Source organism: Sceloporus occidentalis, unplaced genomic scaffold (genome assembly GCF_023333645.1).
Source record: "Sceloporus occidentalis isolate IW3139 unplaced genomic scaffold, rSceOcc1.0.p SCAF_1, whole genome shotgun sequence".
Classification (NCBI taxonomy): domain Eukaryota; kingdom Metazoa; phylum Chordata; class Lepidosauria; order Squamata; family Phrynosomatidae; genus Sceloporus; species Sceloporus occidentalis.
The window spans coordinates 73026160-73044104 of record NW_028316981.1 but is presented as its reverse complement, the minus strand read 5'-3'; the positions used below and the strand labels follow the sequence as shown (position 1 = coordinate 73044104).

The 17945-nt window shown below is 39.1% G+C and overlaps 1 protein-coding gene across 10 annotated transcripts in view; it reads left to right on the top strand.

Annotated features, from left to right (window-relative positions):
• DOCK3 (dedicator of cytokinesis 3) overlaps positions 1 to 15462 on the top strand; it is a 272592-nt gene extending 257130 nt beyond the window's left edge. For 7 of the 10 annotated variants that reach the window (XM_089525143.1, XM_089525134.1, XM_089525125.1 and 4 more), the window contains 3 exons: positions 7170 to 7292; positions 7825 to 7907; positions 9492 to 15462. In XM_089525143.1, the coding sequence (XP_089381269.1) occupies positions 7170 to 7292; positions 7825 to 7907; positions 9492 to 9998 (713 nt within the window). In that variant the 3' untranslated portion in view covers positions 9999 to 15462. The remainder of the gene's footprint in view (positions 1 to 7169; positions 7293 to 7824; positions 7908 to 9491) is intronic. The other 3 variants (XM_089525190.1, XM_089525181.1, XM_089525154.1) reach the window with 1 other exon arrangement.
• The last annotated feature ends 2483 nt before the right edge of the window (positions 15463 to 17945 follow it).

Below are 17945 nucleotides of genomic sequence, written 5' to 3'. Positions count from 1 at the left end.
AATCTACTAATGTCACTGGTTTGACATTAATATCTTATGTTTATGCAAAATGGTTTTATCTCTAATAATCTCTTAAACCCAGCTCATATGTGATACTTCTTTTTCTATGCTGTGATCATCTCTACATTAAATTAAGTATAGGGGCAACTGGCTTATATATTGTAAACCGCTTCGGGAATGCTAGTTCATTGATAAGCTGTATAGAAATGTGCTATTGCTTACTATTGCTATATACAGTATTTCAAAAGATTTAAAATGCAGTAAAATGGTTTGATTTTGCATGAGTATGCAGAACAAGTAACTGATCATAGAGCAGTGACTGTGTCCATGCACTCTCCAGCAGAATATTCACTTTTGTGCCACATTTCACGTGTCAAAGTATGTTCCCTATGTGGAAATTGTAGCCATGGGGGGAAATATGAGTTATGAAGCAGGATTTTCTTATTCAGCGTATGATAATACAACACAAGCAGTGCAAATCACTTGAAGAGTTCTCCCCAATAGCTGAAGATACCTAGGCATGTGTATTCATTCAAGAAGCGTCACTTCTATTTTTCTGCGGTTATTTTTCTTGGCAAAATATCCTGTAATAATAATAATAATAATAATAATAATAATAATAATAATAATAATAATATTTATTTGTATCCCGCCCCTCTGAGAGCAATCGGGGCGGCTAACAAGTTAAAAATACAAAACATATCAAATCCCTAGTAGCCTCCTCCCCTTAAATCTAATAAAGAATTAAAACCATACAAGTTAAAACTGACCCAAAGGTCAAACAACATAACAGTAATCAATATAACAATAATCAATGGGAGCCGCGGTATCTATTTATTTATAGGAGTTTCCTGAGACCGGGTTCTCTATTCTGGGAAGGCCTGCCGGAAGAGATCCGTCTTAACAGCCTTTTTAAAGCTGTCTAGGGATGTAAGCAGACAGATCTCATCCGGCAGGCCATTCCACAGTCTGGGGGCGATGATGGAAAATGCCCTCTGGGAGGTAGCCGAGAGCCTAGATGTTTGTGGCTGAAGTAGGCCTCTCCCAGAGGACCGAAGTGCACAGGGAGTATTGTAGGGGAGAAGGCGGTCCCGAAGATAGTTTGGACCCAAGCCATTTAGGGTTTTAAAGTTAATAACCAACACCTTGTACTGGGCCCAGAAACTAATAGGCAGCCAGTGGAGGGACTTTAGAACCGGAGTAATATGATCTCTTCTAGATGTTCCAGAAATTACTCTGGCTGCCATATTCTGTACTAGTTGCAGTTTCCAGATCAAGTACGAGGGTAGCCCCATGTAGAGCACATTAGAGAAGTCTAGACGTGAGGTTACCAGCACGTGGACAACAGCCTCAAGATCCCTTACTTCCAGGAAAGGGCGCAGCTGGCGTATCAGCCAAAGCTGATAACAAGCACTCTTGACTGTCGCATTTACCTGATTTGACATCAGGAGCGACAAATCAAGGAGCACCCCCACACTGCGAACGCAGTCCTTGATGGAGAGTGTGACCCCATACAGGACCAGAGGTTGCAACCCGATTCCTGGTTTCAGGGCCGCTACTGTGAGCACCTCCGTTTTGTCTGGATTCAGTCTCAATCTGTAATAGCTTAAAGCTTTCAAATTTTTCTATAGTACTTATAAATCTAATCACTTTAAACATACTTTGGATACTTTGGACACTATAGTACAATAGAGGCTTTGCCCCTTATCTGAACATTCCATTGATCAGAGAACACTACTCAGGATCAGAAGTGTAGGTCAGGTTTTCTCAGTATGGAAATAGTACTCTGGCACAGTGTGGACAGAGGAGGGAGAATATCCAAACACCCATAATTTAAATGCTGCATGCTTTATTTTTGGTTTTAATGTGTGTTCTTTAATTTTATAATTAGATCAGACAAAGCACAGTGGGCTCTTGATATCCACTTGGATTTGGTTCCAGGATGGCCATCCATATCCATGGATGCCATAGATCCATATTCATGGATACCAAAATCTGTGGATGCTCAAGTCCCATGATATACAGTGGTGTAGTAAAATGGTATCCCTTATATAAAATGGCAAAATCAAGGTTTGCTTTTTGGAATTTTTTAATAACCTTTTCAAGCTGTGGATGGTTGAATCTATGTACGCAGAATCCGTGGATATGGATGTATGTAAAATGAAGGGGCTTTAGATAAATGTGTTACGATGTAAATGCTGAATACAATACTAACATGTATGTCATTTTTCCCTTGGGGGTACTTATACTGATCAGGAAAAAAAATACTGTAGTAGTTCATTATTTGAGCTTTGCTCTGTTGTCTTGTATAGCAGCTATATTTGGTAGCTGTTCTGTAAAATGGCGGCATTTCATCATGTGATATATTAGTAATTAACATCAGTAGTCTGATAACAAAGAACAGATACCAGTATTATCAGATGAATCAGCCAACAGCAGTACTATTTTACTAACAGCCAGCATCCCTTAGATGGAATTCACCGAACACTAAAAGAAGGATATCAGTAGGACTCATAGCCATAATCAGTTGTTCTTCTTCACCCAGGATTCAGTCTTCTGAGATACTAATGCAGAGTAGGTAACCAGTGACTCCCACATATATCAGCTCCTACTCATTTTCTATATTGAACACAGAGCTCTTACATTCTTAAGGTATATATCCCCAATGTATTATGACTGCAACAGTATCTGTTTTGACAGTCTTATTGGCAATGGTGATACGAACATTTTATGACAGCCAACAGCAATTTAGTAGCATTCTGTGTCTGATGTATTTATTTGATTGATACTTTGTTTCTCAGGCTAGACAGATTCCCAAAGTGACTTACATAAAATAACACAATACAGTAACATTGGGGTTATTTCTGCTCTTTCCAGCACATGGCACTTCTCTGAGTTACCATAGCCTCCTTCTTCCCACTCCAGCAGAATTAGATCTTGCGTTGTGGCATTGCTTCAGAAAGCAATGGGCTCCAAACAGTCATAAATGGACTCTGATTGCCATCATGTGGTATCATAGGTTATAGTTGCTTACTTAGGTCTTCAGAGTCATAATAAGTAAATAAATTTTAGATAGAGGTTCTGTGTCTCTTGATACCATTTTCCATGTCTAATTTTTAATCCTAATATTTCTTCCTGTCAGTTACTATCTTTTTTACTTCATATTTATTTTAAATTATTCCATGGCCATTTATAAACCCTAAATACCAACAGCAGTGTTAGTTTTTTGTGTGTGTGTCTGAACTTTCATTAACACTTCCATTTTAATATTTTGGTCAACTATTTATTTTAAAAAAAACCTCATATCCTGCATTTTATGGAATGATATCTAAGGAAGTTCATATAAAAATAATTAAAACTTTTAAAAATTTTAAAACATATAATTTAAAACAAATCTAATTCCTATCAGAAATGAACTAAAACCAGTGAAGCACTTTAAGGTTGATAATGTGTGATCTCTACAACAGCCATTACTTGGCAGCGTCATTGCTACATTCTGAACCACCGCAATTTCTGAATACTCTTCAATAGCAGTTGTACATTGGGTACAGTAAGACAATGCAGTTTCAAAGTTACCAGGACATGCATCATGGAAGCTAAATCCTTAGCTGTAAGGAGCAACAACTGTTGCAGTTGCAAAATAGTATAATTTTTTGCTTTATTTAGAAAAGCTGCATTAGATCACAGTGCAGCTACAGTTTTATTTGCTCAAACTCATCCTGAGTTCTTCTTCACCTGCTTTTTGTCACCTTTTTCCTTCCATTGCTCAAAGTTCATAAGTTGTACCAAAGTAAATTGAGGTTCAGTCTGTAAAGAGTTCAGTAATCCTGTTATTTCCTTGTTTTGAAGATTATTCATAGTATTAGTAGAACTGTTGTTAGCTGATATGAGCTCACTGATGGCATTCTGGAAATTAATTCAATCCATCAGTTAGGACAGATCACAAGGCCAGATCATTGCAACAGACTACCACCACTTCAACACCTAGTAAGAGTTGATGTACAGAATGTACCAGGTGCTGGTCTGACTATGAGAGGAGAATAATCTGGATCTTCCCACACCCTCAGACCAAGTCTAGAATGTGCAGAACATAAAACCAAATCAAGTACACAACCTAGGAACAGGACTGCCTGGTAATATCTACACAAGGACAGCACCATGAGTGTAATTAATACCATGGAGTTCTAGTTTACATCTATTTAAGGGATCCCAGGATGAATTAAACTGACACACTAGGTGAAATGGGTAACACTTTGCTCTATAATTCTGACAGAGGTGTAAGGATGTACCTAGATTGATTCAATGCATCATTTAAACAGCATACCTTCAAAGTGGCCCGAAGCAGCTTTATTTTGGCCTGTCTGTTTGGGCCCATATTCCTGTTAATTTCCTGAATGACCAAAGTGTAAGAATGCTTAAGAAAAATACTGAAGGTGATCTGACTGGTGACTGGAACTGAGTATTGTAACCTTGGAAACTTCGGTAACCATCACGGCAACTTCTACAAAATCCTAACGGATTCAAACCAACAGGCATACAGCAAAGAACCTCAGTCTTCCGCACCAATTCCTGGTGGAGGAACTACACCTATGTTAGTGAAATTGCCAAAAACCATTAGCTTGGAAGAATTCAACACTACACCCACGATACTCAGCAAGGTAGCAGAATAGGAAGTATATTAGCAGAATCCTGATCCATTCACTGTTCCCAACATCTTGTACATACATTAACATAGGCAATACAATGGAGGAGGAACCTCCACTATTTTCTGACAACCCTTCTACCTTAATGCTGTATTGAGAAACTAACTGACATGTTTGGGACATCGAATGCAGAGGCTCAGCGGTTAAGATGATGACTCTGATCATTGCAAGGTCAGCGGGTCAGCAGTTGAAGGCCCAAGCACCATGTCACACAGTGAGCTCCCATTACTAGTCCTAGCTTCTGCCAACCTAGCAGTTCGAAAGCATATAAAAGTGCAAGTAGATAAATAGTTACCACTTTGATAGGTAGGTAACAGCATTCCATGCAGTCATGCTGGCCACATGACCAAGGAGTCGTCTTTGGCAATGCTGACTTCCTTGGTTTAGTAACAGAGATGAGCACCACCCCCTACAGTCAGACAGTACTTGACAATCTTTTCAAAGGGGAAACATTTATCTTTACCTTTTAGAACAAGTCAAAGATGCAAGACTATCATGTGTTTTATGAAAACAAGACAAAGAAAAACTATGAGCAACATTTGTTATTGTGATAAATGAGCTGTGGTTTTACTGATAAAACACCCAGTGTGGCCTGATGCAAAAAAAAAAAAAAAAACCTAGACAAGTTGAAATCTCAAGTTACTAAATTTTAACAAGTCCAGTCAGCCCTCTGAATCCACAGATTCAACCATCCATGGATTTAAAATATTCAAGAAATATAAGTACAAAAAAGCAAACCTGGATTTTGTCGTTTTATATTGGGGATATCATTTTACTATGCTGTTGTATTTAATGAGACTTGGGCATCCACAGATTTTGGTATCCATGGGAGATCCTGGAACCAAATCCCAGTGGATACCATGGGCACACTGTATATCATTTTATCTTTTCACTGCCTCACTACTGACAACAGACTGATAGTCTCTTGCTGCCACCAGCAGAGAAGATGCTTCCTATTTGTAGACCTGGCTAAAACATTATTGCCTAACATTGTATACCAAGATACAATGACGTTGCCTAACATTGCACCAGAGCTATTTAAACTAGCTGCAGAGCATAAACAGAATATAATTTTTTAAAAAAGGACACGCAACCTTAAGAAATGTTTCCTTGACATGAAATACATTTTACTGTAGTTATAGAAGCTAAAAAACCTATTCAGAACTATATTCCTTCTATATGCATGCAGGATGGAGGGTTTGACTGTTATTTTGCTAATGCATACAAGCACTTTACTTTTGCCTTGGAAGATGGTGATCATTTTAGGATCTATGAAATTAAAACTGCTTCATGTATGCATTCACTGACATAAATCATGCTGTTAGTGTTCAGGTAGGATGACTTTTTGACATTGTGGAGGTCACAATTCTGTACTGACCTCACATAACAGCCCAACACACCCCACTACCATCACTACCTTTTAGATACAGGCACCATCTGTCTATGAATCCTCCAGACATCTCAGCAGATGTAGTCATTGTCTTTTGTTTGGCTATGATGGTTCTCTTATGCCTTCTGCTTCAGTCACTAAAGAAATGGCTATGGAAAGGGAGTCTGGAGATTAAATGTAGGGTTATTTGTAGGATAGAGGGGAAACAACATAGTTACATATACAGAAGTTTTATGCTACATCTGCTCAGTAGTTTAGTTTTTATGTATTCAATGAGAGCAAGAGGAGAGTTTGTTAAACTGAAGCTACTGTTAACATAAATTAGTGTAAATGTTGCTTTTTAATATCATTTATATCACCTACCTTGACTTTACCAGTTTGTGAAAAGAGATCATTTCAAGCCTGCAAGCTGGTAGTTCCTTCCTCTTCCAACTACAGTACTGTCTTCTGCTATAATACTGTCCTCTACTGTTGCTGTGGATGCATGACTTTGGCCAAGTTCCATGGCTGAATTTTTCTGTCAGCAAGATTATGTTTATATCCTTTGGGATATGATTGTCACCATGGGTTATATAAGGGCATTTTCTTGTAGGGCTTTTTCTATTTGATTCCATGAATATTCAAACTTTTTTGTTTGATTCCATGAATATTCAGGTGGTTGTGTTTCTTTAAAATAGTTTGAAAGCAAAAGAGAATAACTTGTTTAATCTTGGTCATCGCGGCACAGTAACAGGCTCTGTTCTGTATAGTGAAATTTCTTTTTTATGTTCTTCATACCTACTTCCTTTCCTCTTGCTTTTTACAATATATATATATATAGTCCATAAATCTGTTCTTGATATTCTGATCATGTTAATTCCTAGAAACTGTTCTGTTCCTGTGACCAAAAAGTGCACAGTTCCTTATCACTCACTACCTTCAGTGAATATGCTTAAGAGCATGGGACCAGTCCCACAATACTCCAGATGCTTTTTTTAAAAGAAAGGAAGAAAAGTCAGCCTTCAGTCCCATTAAATAAATCCCAGTGACATTTGTATTATAATATTACCCAAATTCCATCTGTTTCCATCCTTCAGCTGTTCCAGCAGCACCAAGCAGCTGGAGTCTGGACAGCGGAACCAGAGAGGCCTTGCCATTCCTGTCTGCTCATGTTGGGAGCATCCTGGCCCCACCAGTGCCTCCCCGAAGCCTACCCCATGGTAAGGATATGGCCAGTAGGTCTGCAGAAACAAACCTGCATTAATGCCCAGATAAACCATATGAAGGCCATTATCTGTTTTCCTTCTGAAAAAAGAAAAGGAGCAAAAAAAAAAAGACTTTCCTAATTCTCTTGGCTGACGGTTACATACATCTTTAAAAGTTCAGTAGTTCTGTGAATGTGCTTTGGGACTGGAATTAGGCCTGTGAGTGATGTAGATTAACCTGATACCTTTCTAAAAGCATTCATCTACAAATAAATATTCATTGAGCTCCAATTATTAAATTATTAAAGAGAAATTGAGGTTTCAGATGTGTAAAGAGCCTGTTGTCTTGCCACGGAAGCCTTGATAAGATATTTGTTCTGTGCGTTACTGTGAACATTGAAACTGAAAGTAAAAAGGGTTGGTTTCTAAGAGCTGCACTGTACTATTAGGATTAAGTGAAATGACTTGAAGATACACAGCAATAACAAGTGACAATTAACAAAAGTGCTACTTCTGATCTACTGCTCTTTGGTTTATCTCATTTAAGGTCACTACTCATTGCATTTTGATGCCTTCCATCATCACCTGAACGATGGCCCCCCAGCACTGCCTGCACGAACACTGCGAAAGGTAAAATGATCTCTCCAACTCCATGAGATTTAGTGAATGTACTGGGAGAAATTATGTGCTCCTCTTTGGCCTGATAGATTAACAGAATATATGTCACCCTTAGAATCATAGAATCATAGAGTTGGAAGAGACCGCAAGGGCCATCCAGTCCAACCCCCTGCCATGCAGGAAATCCAAATCAAAGCATCCCCAGCAGATGGCCATCTAGCTTCTGCTTAAAGGCCTCAAAGCCTCCTTCTGTTGCTTAATTTAGGTTCTGTACAGACTGGCGCTTTGTGACGGTCTGGGGCCAAAATTAGGGTTTTGTAGGGCTGGGCACCATGATTGCACGCACCCTTCCACGCAGGGCGTGCAATTATGAAGTCTGTGTGGCTCAGCGCCCAAATAGCGCCGCACCACACAGACATCATTGTTGCGTATGAGGATGCCAATGGTGCCCAGCGCACGGCACAAAAAGAACCCGCTGGGAGTGGGCTCTTTTTAGGCCTTGAAGAGGCCACAGCATTTGTCTGCTGCAGCCTCCATCCGGGGTAGAAAGGGGCAATGTCTCGCTGCCCCTTTCTACCCATTTGTATCCCTCCCTTAGTGAAGATTTGGTTTACATCATGGGCGAAGTAACACAATAAATCTATTCTAAATGGCAGTGTTGCTAAAAGTTCAAATTAGCAGTGGTAATATAAATCAAACTTTAGTAATACAAATCAAACTTTAGTAAACATTTTGATTTTGAGTGATCAAAGCATAACAACTCAAAAGGATAAACTCAATCTTCCTAAGTATGCCATTGTTGAATAGGATGATAGATACAAAGAAAGAACCTCTATATCTTTAATTTTGGTTGTGCAGAAGAAACTATTTTGATGGATTCTACTTGTTATTTTAAAAGCTGCACTTGTTTGAAATTCCCTGCATTACATCCTCCTTTCAGTCTGATCACTCTGGCAGCTATTAATTCCTAAGAACTGAGGTCAGTATTAGCTTAAACATAACCATGAGTATTTTTATGAGAACCAAACAAAACGTCATAAAATGAAGGTCAGCTGTTTCTTCATGCTACAGTCCTAGATACAATCTGATATCTATAACCCCCAGCAAAAATTACTTCATTCAATCTGCAATCTCCATTTTGAGACTGAAATGGAGACTTAAATGTATTTGAGACTTAAATGCAGACTGTATGGCTAGAACATCTACTCTAATAGATTAATTTCCCCTTTCCCCCATCCACTGCTTTTTTGTGCCATCCACTCTGACAAACAAGTCCTAGAGAATTATAAGCTTGCACATACTTATGATATTTGATTAGTCTTAATAAAAGTATTGCCCAGCTGTGGCTTTTGTAGGGTTTTTTTTTCCTTATAGACCAATCATTGTTTTGTATAATTGTTTTTTTCTTGTGCTTAATGCCCACATGTAAGTAATGGAAACCCAAAGCTGGGGCACGCATTCTTAATATTTTTATTTTGCATTTTTAATTATTTAAGCATAAAATCTTTAAAATGGGAATTAATGTGGGAAGAATACAAAACTTGTTTTGTATTAATTTCTATGTTCTATATTGCTGTTTTTTGTTCTTTTGAATAGTCACCTCTTCACCCAATACCTGCATCACCCACAAGTCCCCAGTCTGGCCTAGATGGAAGCAACTCTACCCTTTCAGGCAGTGCCAGCAGCGGAGTGTCCTCATTAAGTGAAAGTAACTTTGGGCATTCATCTGAACCCCCTCCTCGAACAGACACCATGGATTCTGTCCCTAGCCAGGCCTGGAATACTGATGAGGACTTAGAGACACCCTACCTCCCTGTCAGGTACAGTCTCTCCGAGCCCGATGTTCTGGAAACTCTCAAATCCCAGCCATGTCGAAGCCACTCTGCTCCATCTGGAGTCATTCCTCAGGATGTGATAGACCCTCCAGCTCTACCCCCTAAACCATATCACTCCCGTCTCCCAAATATGGATAATGAGGAGGGAATGGTTTTGGAAGAGGAAGAAAAACACCGAGCACTCCATCGCAAAATCTCCCAGCCCATTAGTGGTGCAAAAGAGGAGCAGGCCAGGGTGGCCTGGGAACATGGCATCAGTGAGCAGTAGGCAATACTATGGGAAGAACAGTTTGCATGATCATTCCAGGCCTAAGAAACAGAAATGATTTATAATCTGAATCTTCAGAGGAGAAGAAGCAAAACGAACTGGTTTATTCTCTGCTGCTGTGAGAATGACTGGGGCCAGAGACTGGGGCCAGCATGTGTGGTTGCTGCTTTCTTTTTTATTTAATTTTATACTTTTCAGACTTTGGGAAGTTTGGGGGTTTGTCCTTTTTTTTTTCTTCCTTTTTTCTCTTTGTAGTGGGTGCTTCATTCCTTCTACAGTTAATGAGACGGCAGGAGGGGATATATGACTTTAGCTATAGATACTTGCAGAAACTGAGAAATGTTAAAGTTTTGAGGGGGAATGTGGTACAGATTTTTTTTACGGGCTTTCCTCCCAGTATTGAGATGCGCACAAGTTGAAGCAGTTGCACTAAGAATGTGGGGTTTTTTTGCTGTAGTAAGTGAATGCTCATTTCTAATTCAGGGATTCCATGAAGTGTCAAGCCAGAAGGTGCACAGTTCAGAGGCACTGACATTTGCTAAAGAAAAAACTGAATATTCCAGGCTTGAGGTGTCAACTACTTTGCAGTAGTCTCTCTGCATTGCCTCAGGTGTGTTGAAGCAATCTAACCAGTGCTTACTGGCTGCCGTTTCAGTGTTAAGGCTTCATTTCAAACAAACTCTTCCTGTCACGAGCTTTGATTTCCTGCTTTTCCCATTGTTACTGTTGTCTGTATGTACTGATGCCTACAGTATGAGGAAAATACCTAATCATGACACCTGCAGCCTTTCTTTGGCTAAGCCTAGACTGGCTGTTGGCACTAGCACTTTTATTCTAGTTCAAGAAGTAAGCTAGTAGTTGTTTATGCCACAGCAACTAAGTAAATGAGCTAGAATAAAAGGAAAGCTTGAGCAGATGTTTGACCTTTGCCTCTAGACTAAGAATCTGCATTTTACAAACTTTTGTCTTCTCTTCTGCCACATCCCCAAAACCTGACAGTGCTATTGGACCACAGGACCTCTATTTGTTCCAATGTCACAGAATTACTATTACCTTTTTTAAACAGTAGGTTTATAACACTATAAAAACAGAAGTTGTAAAGGTTGCCCACAGAATACAAAACAAAAATCTATTTTGTTGCTTTTCCATTTTAAAAAAGGTGGACTAAAGTAGTGACCAACCACTGGGGACTGTGAGAGTGAAAAAGAGCCACTATGTGTATTTATATTCAAGAACTAGAGCAGCCAATTCCTTTTCCATGCCAACATTGCACTTTTTAACCAAAGGAACTGTGGAACATGCTGCCATAAGCTATCTGATATAACTAACACCGAGAAAGGTTACAGACAACATATAAAGAAAGAAATCTTAATACATGCTAGGCAATGTGGTAAAAATTAATAATTTATATTTAATTATACATTGAGAGTTGAAGATTGTTAACTTGTTTTTTGTTTATTACTGTCTCATTCAGTACCTTAAAAAAGCAAGATTGTTATCTTTGTTTAACATCCAGTTTTGTTCTTCTTCCCTCGGAGGGCTAGAAAAAAACTATTTGTTTGGGTTTGGTTTAGTTTTGTTTTGTTCCATTTTTCATAGTGATACCCAAAAGCACATTACAAAACACGTTACACTAAAGGTGAATCAGAGCACAGAAAATGTAAAGGACTGACCCTGCATCCCAAACTGTCAATGGCTACAAAATCCAGAATGGATTCCCCCTGCAATTTCCCACTTAGCACCCAACTCTCTGGAGAGGTAAAGCTGCCCTTCAGAGCAGATATGAGTGGAGCAGGCATGCAGAAGAGGAAAGGGAAGGCCAGTTGCATTAACAGATATCTACTAACACCAGGAATGAAAAACCTTAAAGTCCTAATTACCCTGTTCATTCAGTCATGATAAAGATATGATTAAAAAATGACTTTTTTCCTAAACAGGTAAAGAGGATAGTATGCCCTTGAATGACTGAAATTTATTTTGATTGAGGTATGTTTGTGTGATAGTTTGCTTAAGCTCTCTCCAATGCAAATAAGTACATCCTTTGCCCTTATAATTTAACTAACGAACAAGCCTTGGGGGAAAAAATGGTTTTGTTTTCTTTCTCAGCCTGCACTATTGAAATCTTTTGCCTTCCCTCTTAATTTTAGCCTACAAGGACCAATCCTACAAAGCATGCTGGCTTTCCAAAGCCACCAGAAATCGCTCCTGGCAAGCACAAATTTAGATGTAAAAGACAAACTTCCAAGCTAATATTAGAATGTCAAGCAGGATAAATTTTATCCACCAGGAGGAGTTTTCCAGCCAGTCATAATTTTATCTACCAGAAGGATTCTAAAATCATATCATCTTTATAGGGTATGACATTGGCAGTGCAATTCTAAACAGGTTTACCTAGAACTCGTCTGAGCTGTCTGGACCTACTCCCTAAGTAAGTGTGATTTAGAGGGGTTGCAGCCTGAGTATAGCTAGGAAAAGCTTCTACAAATTGTATGTTTTTATTCCAATGAGTTTTCTAATGATATAAATAAAACCAGTTATTATCCTTTTCCATAGACATCATGTTTTATGAAGAGAGGCAAATTTAGATATGTGTTCATAAGGATTCTTGTAAGGAAGCATCATTTTCACATTTCTACACAACGTTGTGTGTGTGTGTGTGTGTTAAGTGGCTTTTTAAAGGGGGCTGCTTTGTGTTTATATGTACGATGCAATTTCCAGTGTATTTCAATTGGTGAATGCAAAATTCAGCATCATATAAATCAGGGCCACAAAATATAATGCAGAAGGCAGTCCAGTTGCTAAACTGAATCTCCAAGCCTGTATCATTCATGTTGCTTAATAGAGTTTTCAAACCACGTTGCATGGGGTTTGTGCTGACATGGCTTTGAAAGCCAAAGTTCTTGTTGAAAAATATAGTAATTCTTTGGACACAGATAGCAAAACAGAAATTATTTTTAAAATATTTTTGGACAGTAAAATAGCACACAGAATCGTGGTGCCTTGGAAAAGGTATAAACTGCTCCAAAATATGTTCTTCCTGCCCTTTGTCTAGAAGAAGAGAGAGTTGCAAAGACATTTGTTGAAAACGGGATGAATTTGTTCCATCGTGTGGTAGCAGTAGGAAATATAATTGCATTTTATTACAATAACAAAGTATAGGGTTTCCTTCCCCCACAAGTATTCCCACTCTCATTTTTCCCCTTATTTAATCCTAAAAAGGGGGGGGGGCTAAATAATATCTTACATGAGGGAGAATGACAGCAGGAAATTTGGGGAGGGGAAATCATGTTGATTACTGTCCCCCTTTTTTATTTCTGTGTAAATATCCCACTTGAACGCTGTGTATTTATACAGGAAATCTGAGCAAAAAATGTATAGATTGTGATGTCTGACTGGTACTCTGCCCTGTAAATGTGTTTTTAACCTATGGCAATCTGTGATTTAAAAAAGCAAAACCCCTCTAACCAGTTCTCTTTTTGTGTATTCATGTTCAGAAAACCTGTATTAACTGTAAGAAAAAACAAACCTAAAAGAATACAAACAAAACATTTGTACCAGAGTCCTAAAGATATTTCATTGTATATATTGTGATAGCATGTTTCTGGAATCAACCAATAAGTGATGTGAACTTTAGGTGTAAATATCTGTTTTGTTTTGGGGGTTTTCTTTCCCTTCCCAATTCAATCAACTGCTGTGATGTGGAATTAAAGATTAATACCTGACATTAAAAATCATTGAGCAGATGTACTCTCTGAGTACCAGTGAGATGTTTATTCAGCTGCCCCCATTCATCTTTCCCAATTCTCTAAGTAAAACAGAGGATGCACTTTATATTTCATTGACCTCCTTTTACATTTATTATTCAGGTGATGGCAAAGGAAATTATATACCTAGGATTGGGGAGCGGGAAACCTCTGAAGAAATTGGAAAATGGGGGAAATGGCTGCAATCTATTTCATGAGGAAATGAATCTGATCATTGACCCTTAAATGACCCTGTTTTACTCAGTAATGTTAACTCATATTAAAAATATTTTCTGCATGACTTTTGAGTATAATTTTACATATATACATTGTAAACCATAATCACTAGAAGAAAAGGGATATTCAATGCAAGAAGGAAAGGAGCTACAAAGCAGCTGCTATTGACTAGAAGGATTTTCCTCTAGCTCTGTGGGACCTAAAGAGAGGCAGAATAACTTCTTGCTTTCTAAAGTGCCTACTTGAACACTCACATGGATTTTCACTGTTTCAGAATAGTTTCTCTAATGCCATAGTAGTCTGGGGAAGTCAGTCCCAAGTTTACTGAAATAAAACTGCTCCCATCTGTTGCCAGTCTTGAGCTACATCAGTTCTGTTGTCAGTCCAGAAGCATATTCTGTATCTGAACTGTAGCCACATCATCTATTCCTAGTAGCAGAGGAAGTAGCTTTTGGTTGCAATAGTATTTTTCCCCCTATCTGTGGCAGAACAATGTCTTATGCATAGGAACCCAGCACCAAAATGTTAAGTTCCCCGTTAAAGCCATGACAACTTGTTCCATACTTATGATAATTACAGCAGTTAAATGCAGTAGTAGAAACCACACACAAATGAGGCAGCACATTGAGGCTTGCCTTACGTACAGTTAGCTTTTGGATCAATTTGGATTTTGGGGAAAGAAAGGAACCAAATCTGACAGGACAACCTGTATAGGCTAGATATAATGGCAGAATATTGGGTTAGTTCAGGATGTCTGACTCAGCCCATGGGTTTTTGTTAATATTTAGCTGGCCAATTAGTGTAGTGAGTATAAACTGGTGGGCGTGGGAGTCCTTGGTTCAAACTCCTCCTCGCCTGAGAGAGTCACTGGCTGGTTTGGGGGAAATCATCTCTGTACCTGATCAAATCAGACTATAAAGATCTTTCAAGGAGGTCACTATAGTGCACTATAGGTGTGCAGGACATCAAGTATCTTTTTGTATGTTTAGCACATTCCCTGTGTAGAAATCACATTTTCTAGCCCCCAGTATAGCAATATTGCATTGCTATGATAATCCTGTGTCTTTTCCCACTATATTATAAATGTGGTTATGCAAGTGTTATAAATTCCTACTAGACAGACCTTGTGACATTGGCAATGAGCAACACAATTTATTTGCCTGTGCCATTTTTGTAAACTTTTAAATACATTTTACTCTCTCCAAAGGCTGAGCGTTTACCCACGGTATGAATCAAACAAGAGCGCACTCATGAAGCCCTTTCAAGGCAACTAAATTATTTTTGTGTTTTTCCCTCCTGAGTTATTTATTTCAGTGTACTGATTCTAAAAGAAATGATGATTTGTTGCATTTATATATAATGACTGACTTAAGAATATTGTCTATTTTAATGCTGTTTAATGTATAGATTATTTGATCATATATAATTGTAATTCTGTTCAGATATGAATAAAAAATAAAAAGGGCCAAACACAAGCAGGGATCCACCACTGGACCACTTCCCTTTTTTTCCTTTATAGTGTTTATTCTTCCTGCAGAGTTGTTGGAATCTGCGCACTCTTCCCCCCCAGTGCAAGATGTACACCTTCCCTTAAATACTATTGCAAAAAATTAGTGTGTGGCTTGAGGGAGTGTGGCTCTAAAAATAAAATCAGTCATGAGTCATTGCACTTCTTCAAGAAATCCAGCAATGAGGATTGAAACACACTTTGTAATATTTTCAATATCCCAACAACAGAAATCAAGCAATCTTCCTCTGCAGTGTGGCAGGCTACAGAACACCATAGTGTAACTCCAAAGGTGAGGTTGCTCCTTGCAAGCAAAAGGGGAAATCCAGAGATCTGCCATCTGCCCATGACAGCACTGAATTCCACTGCACATGGGCAGCCTAAAACATACATGCAGGTCAATCGTCACAGAACATCACTCACTGTTCTAACTGTCTTTGCAGTATGTGGTAACTCTAAGGTGAACCTATCATGGTTTTCTGAGGCTGAGAGTGAGTGACTTGCCCAAAGCCACTCAGTAGGCCTAACAGGCATTCAAACCCTGGTCCTCAGTGTCCACAAACATCTGGACAATTTCAACCAGAAAGAAGAAACCCTTAAAGTGAACAAAATTTGGCTACCAGTCCTGAGGAATAGCAAATTAAGGACTCAGCAAATGCAAATGGGAAACCACTCAGAGTAGGGGCTTTCCCAACAGATAATGGTCACCAATTAGCAGACACTAATCCTCTTTTGCATTAGCCTCCCAGCCTGAGGCCTGCCATCAGCAACAGAACAATACACATGCAAATCACTCCTGCCTTCTTAGGCTCACACAGTATGTATATACCCACTTTTTCCAGGCAAGCATTCTCTGAAGATGCCAGCCACAGATGCTGGCAAAACATCAAAGAAACTCTGCTAGAACATGGCCACATAGCCCAAAAAACCCACAAAAAAGTACAAAACCATTTCCATTTTGTCTGAGAAAGAGAAGAAACTTAAGCCCAATCTCCCTTTCAGAATTATAGAATCATAAAGTTGGAAGGGCCCTTATGGCCCATCAGATCCAATCCCCTGCTCAATGCTAGAGAATCCCCATCATGTTGTTGATATTTGGGTGATGAATCTTGCCTGTGATTCCAGTCTGATGGCAAATGGATGAAGACGTTGGTTATCTCTCCACCACAGGATCAGAGCGAAGCTCCAAACACAAGCTTTCGCCTTGCTTGGAAGAGTGCCTGGAGAAACAGCTGCTAGATCAAAGAATCACTCTCTAGCAGTTCACTCCTATGAGGGCTTTATTGCTTTGTTTCAAATAACATGAGCTAATCTCCACTATACAAAATCTCTTACCAACCGACACAACACACTATCTCAAACTCCCACAGCACAGCGTTTTTGAACTACCATGAGGCAACCCCTAAGCCCAGCCTCTTCCTATACAAGTTGCTATGCACCATAGACACCAATCCCTCTTCAGACTGAAGACATAGCATATTTACATTTAGTGCTGTTCAGTTGACCTTGAACATCCAGCTGCTGCTCTGGACTCCAGCTGTAGCCAATTTAGGCTTCTGCAACCATTGCCACATCTGAACATTTTCACCTCCAATACCTTAACACATGTAGTCAAGAAATCCCTTTGATGCTCAATTGATGCAAGAAACAGTCAAGACATCGCTTTGATGCTCAATTGAAATTGGCCCTCCCATAAGCTCAAACCCTTAGACCTTATTCTGCCCTCTGAGGCAGCAAGGAACAAACCTGCACCCCCTTCCTTGAGGTATTGAAAGAGTGCGATCATATCTCCCTTCAGTCTTCTCTGCCCAGAGAACATTCCTTATCCTTGCAGTTCCTTATCTATGTTCTTGCTGTGTAGCTTTAATCCATTCCTGACTTATGGCAACCTTATCATGGGGTTTTCTGGGGCTGTGAGTGTGTGACTCGACCAGTGGGTTTCCATGGCAGAGCAGGGAATAAAACCCTGCTCTCCAGAGTTGTAATCCAATGCTTGAACCACTATACCACACTAACTCTCAAATCTAAATACATATACCTGCTGGTTTTGGTTTGTCTGCATTTCTTCATCGCTCTTAAATTAAGAAATATATAATTATTAGCTAACATGACTTTTTAAACACTATTCAATGTTCTTGGGATGGTGATGATTTCTTGCTCCCCTCTCCTCTACTGCGGGGGGGGGGGGGGGGGACAACAACAAATCAACAATGCACAACTTCAGTTCAAAACACATTAATGAAAACATGCTACAGTTTAAAAGGACAAATAAGATATACCCATTCAAAGGCCATCTACATCTAAATTTACAATTCAAGAAGTCATCTGGCACATCACCTAGTGACATTTCCTTGGTTTTTTGTTTTTAAAAAAGGATTCTGGCAGCTCAGAGAGGTCTCTCTTTATACCAATTGATGCTCCACAGTCGGCATTATGTGGCTCTCTAGATATCCAATACAA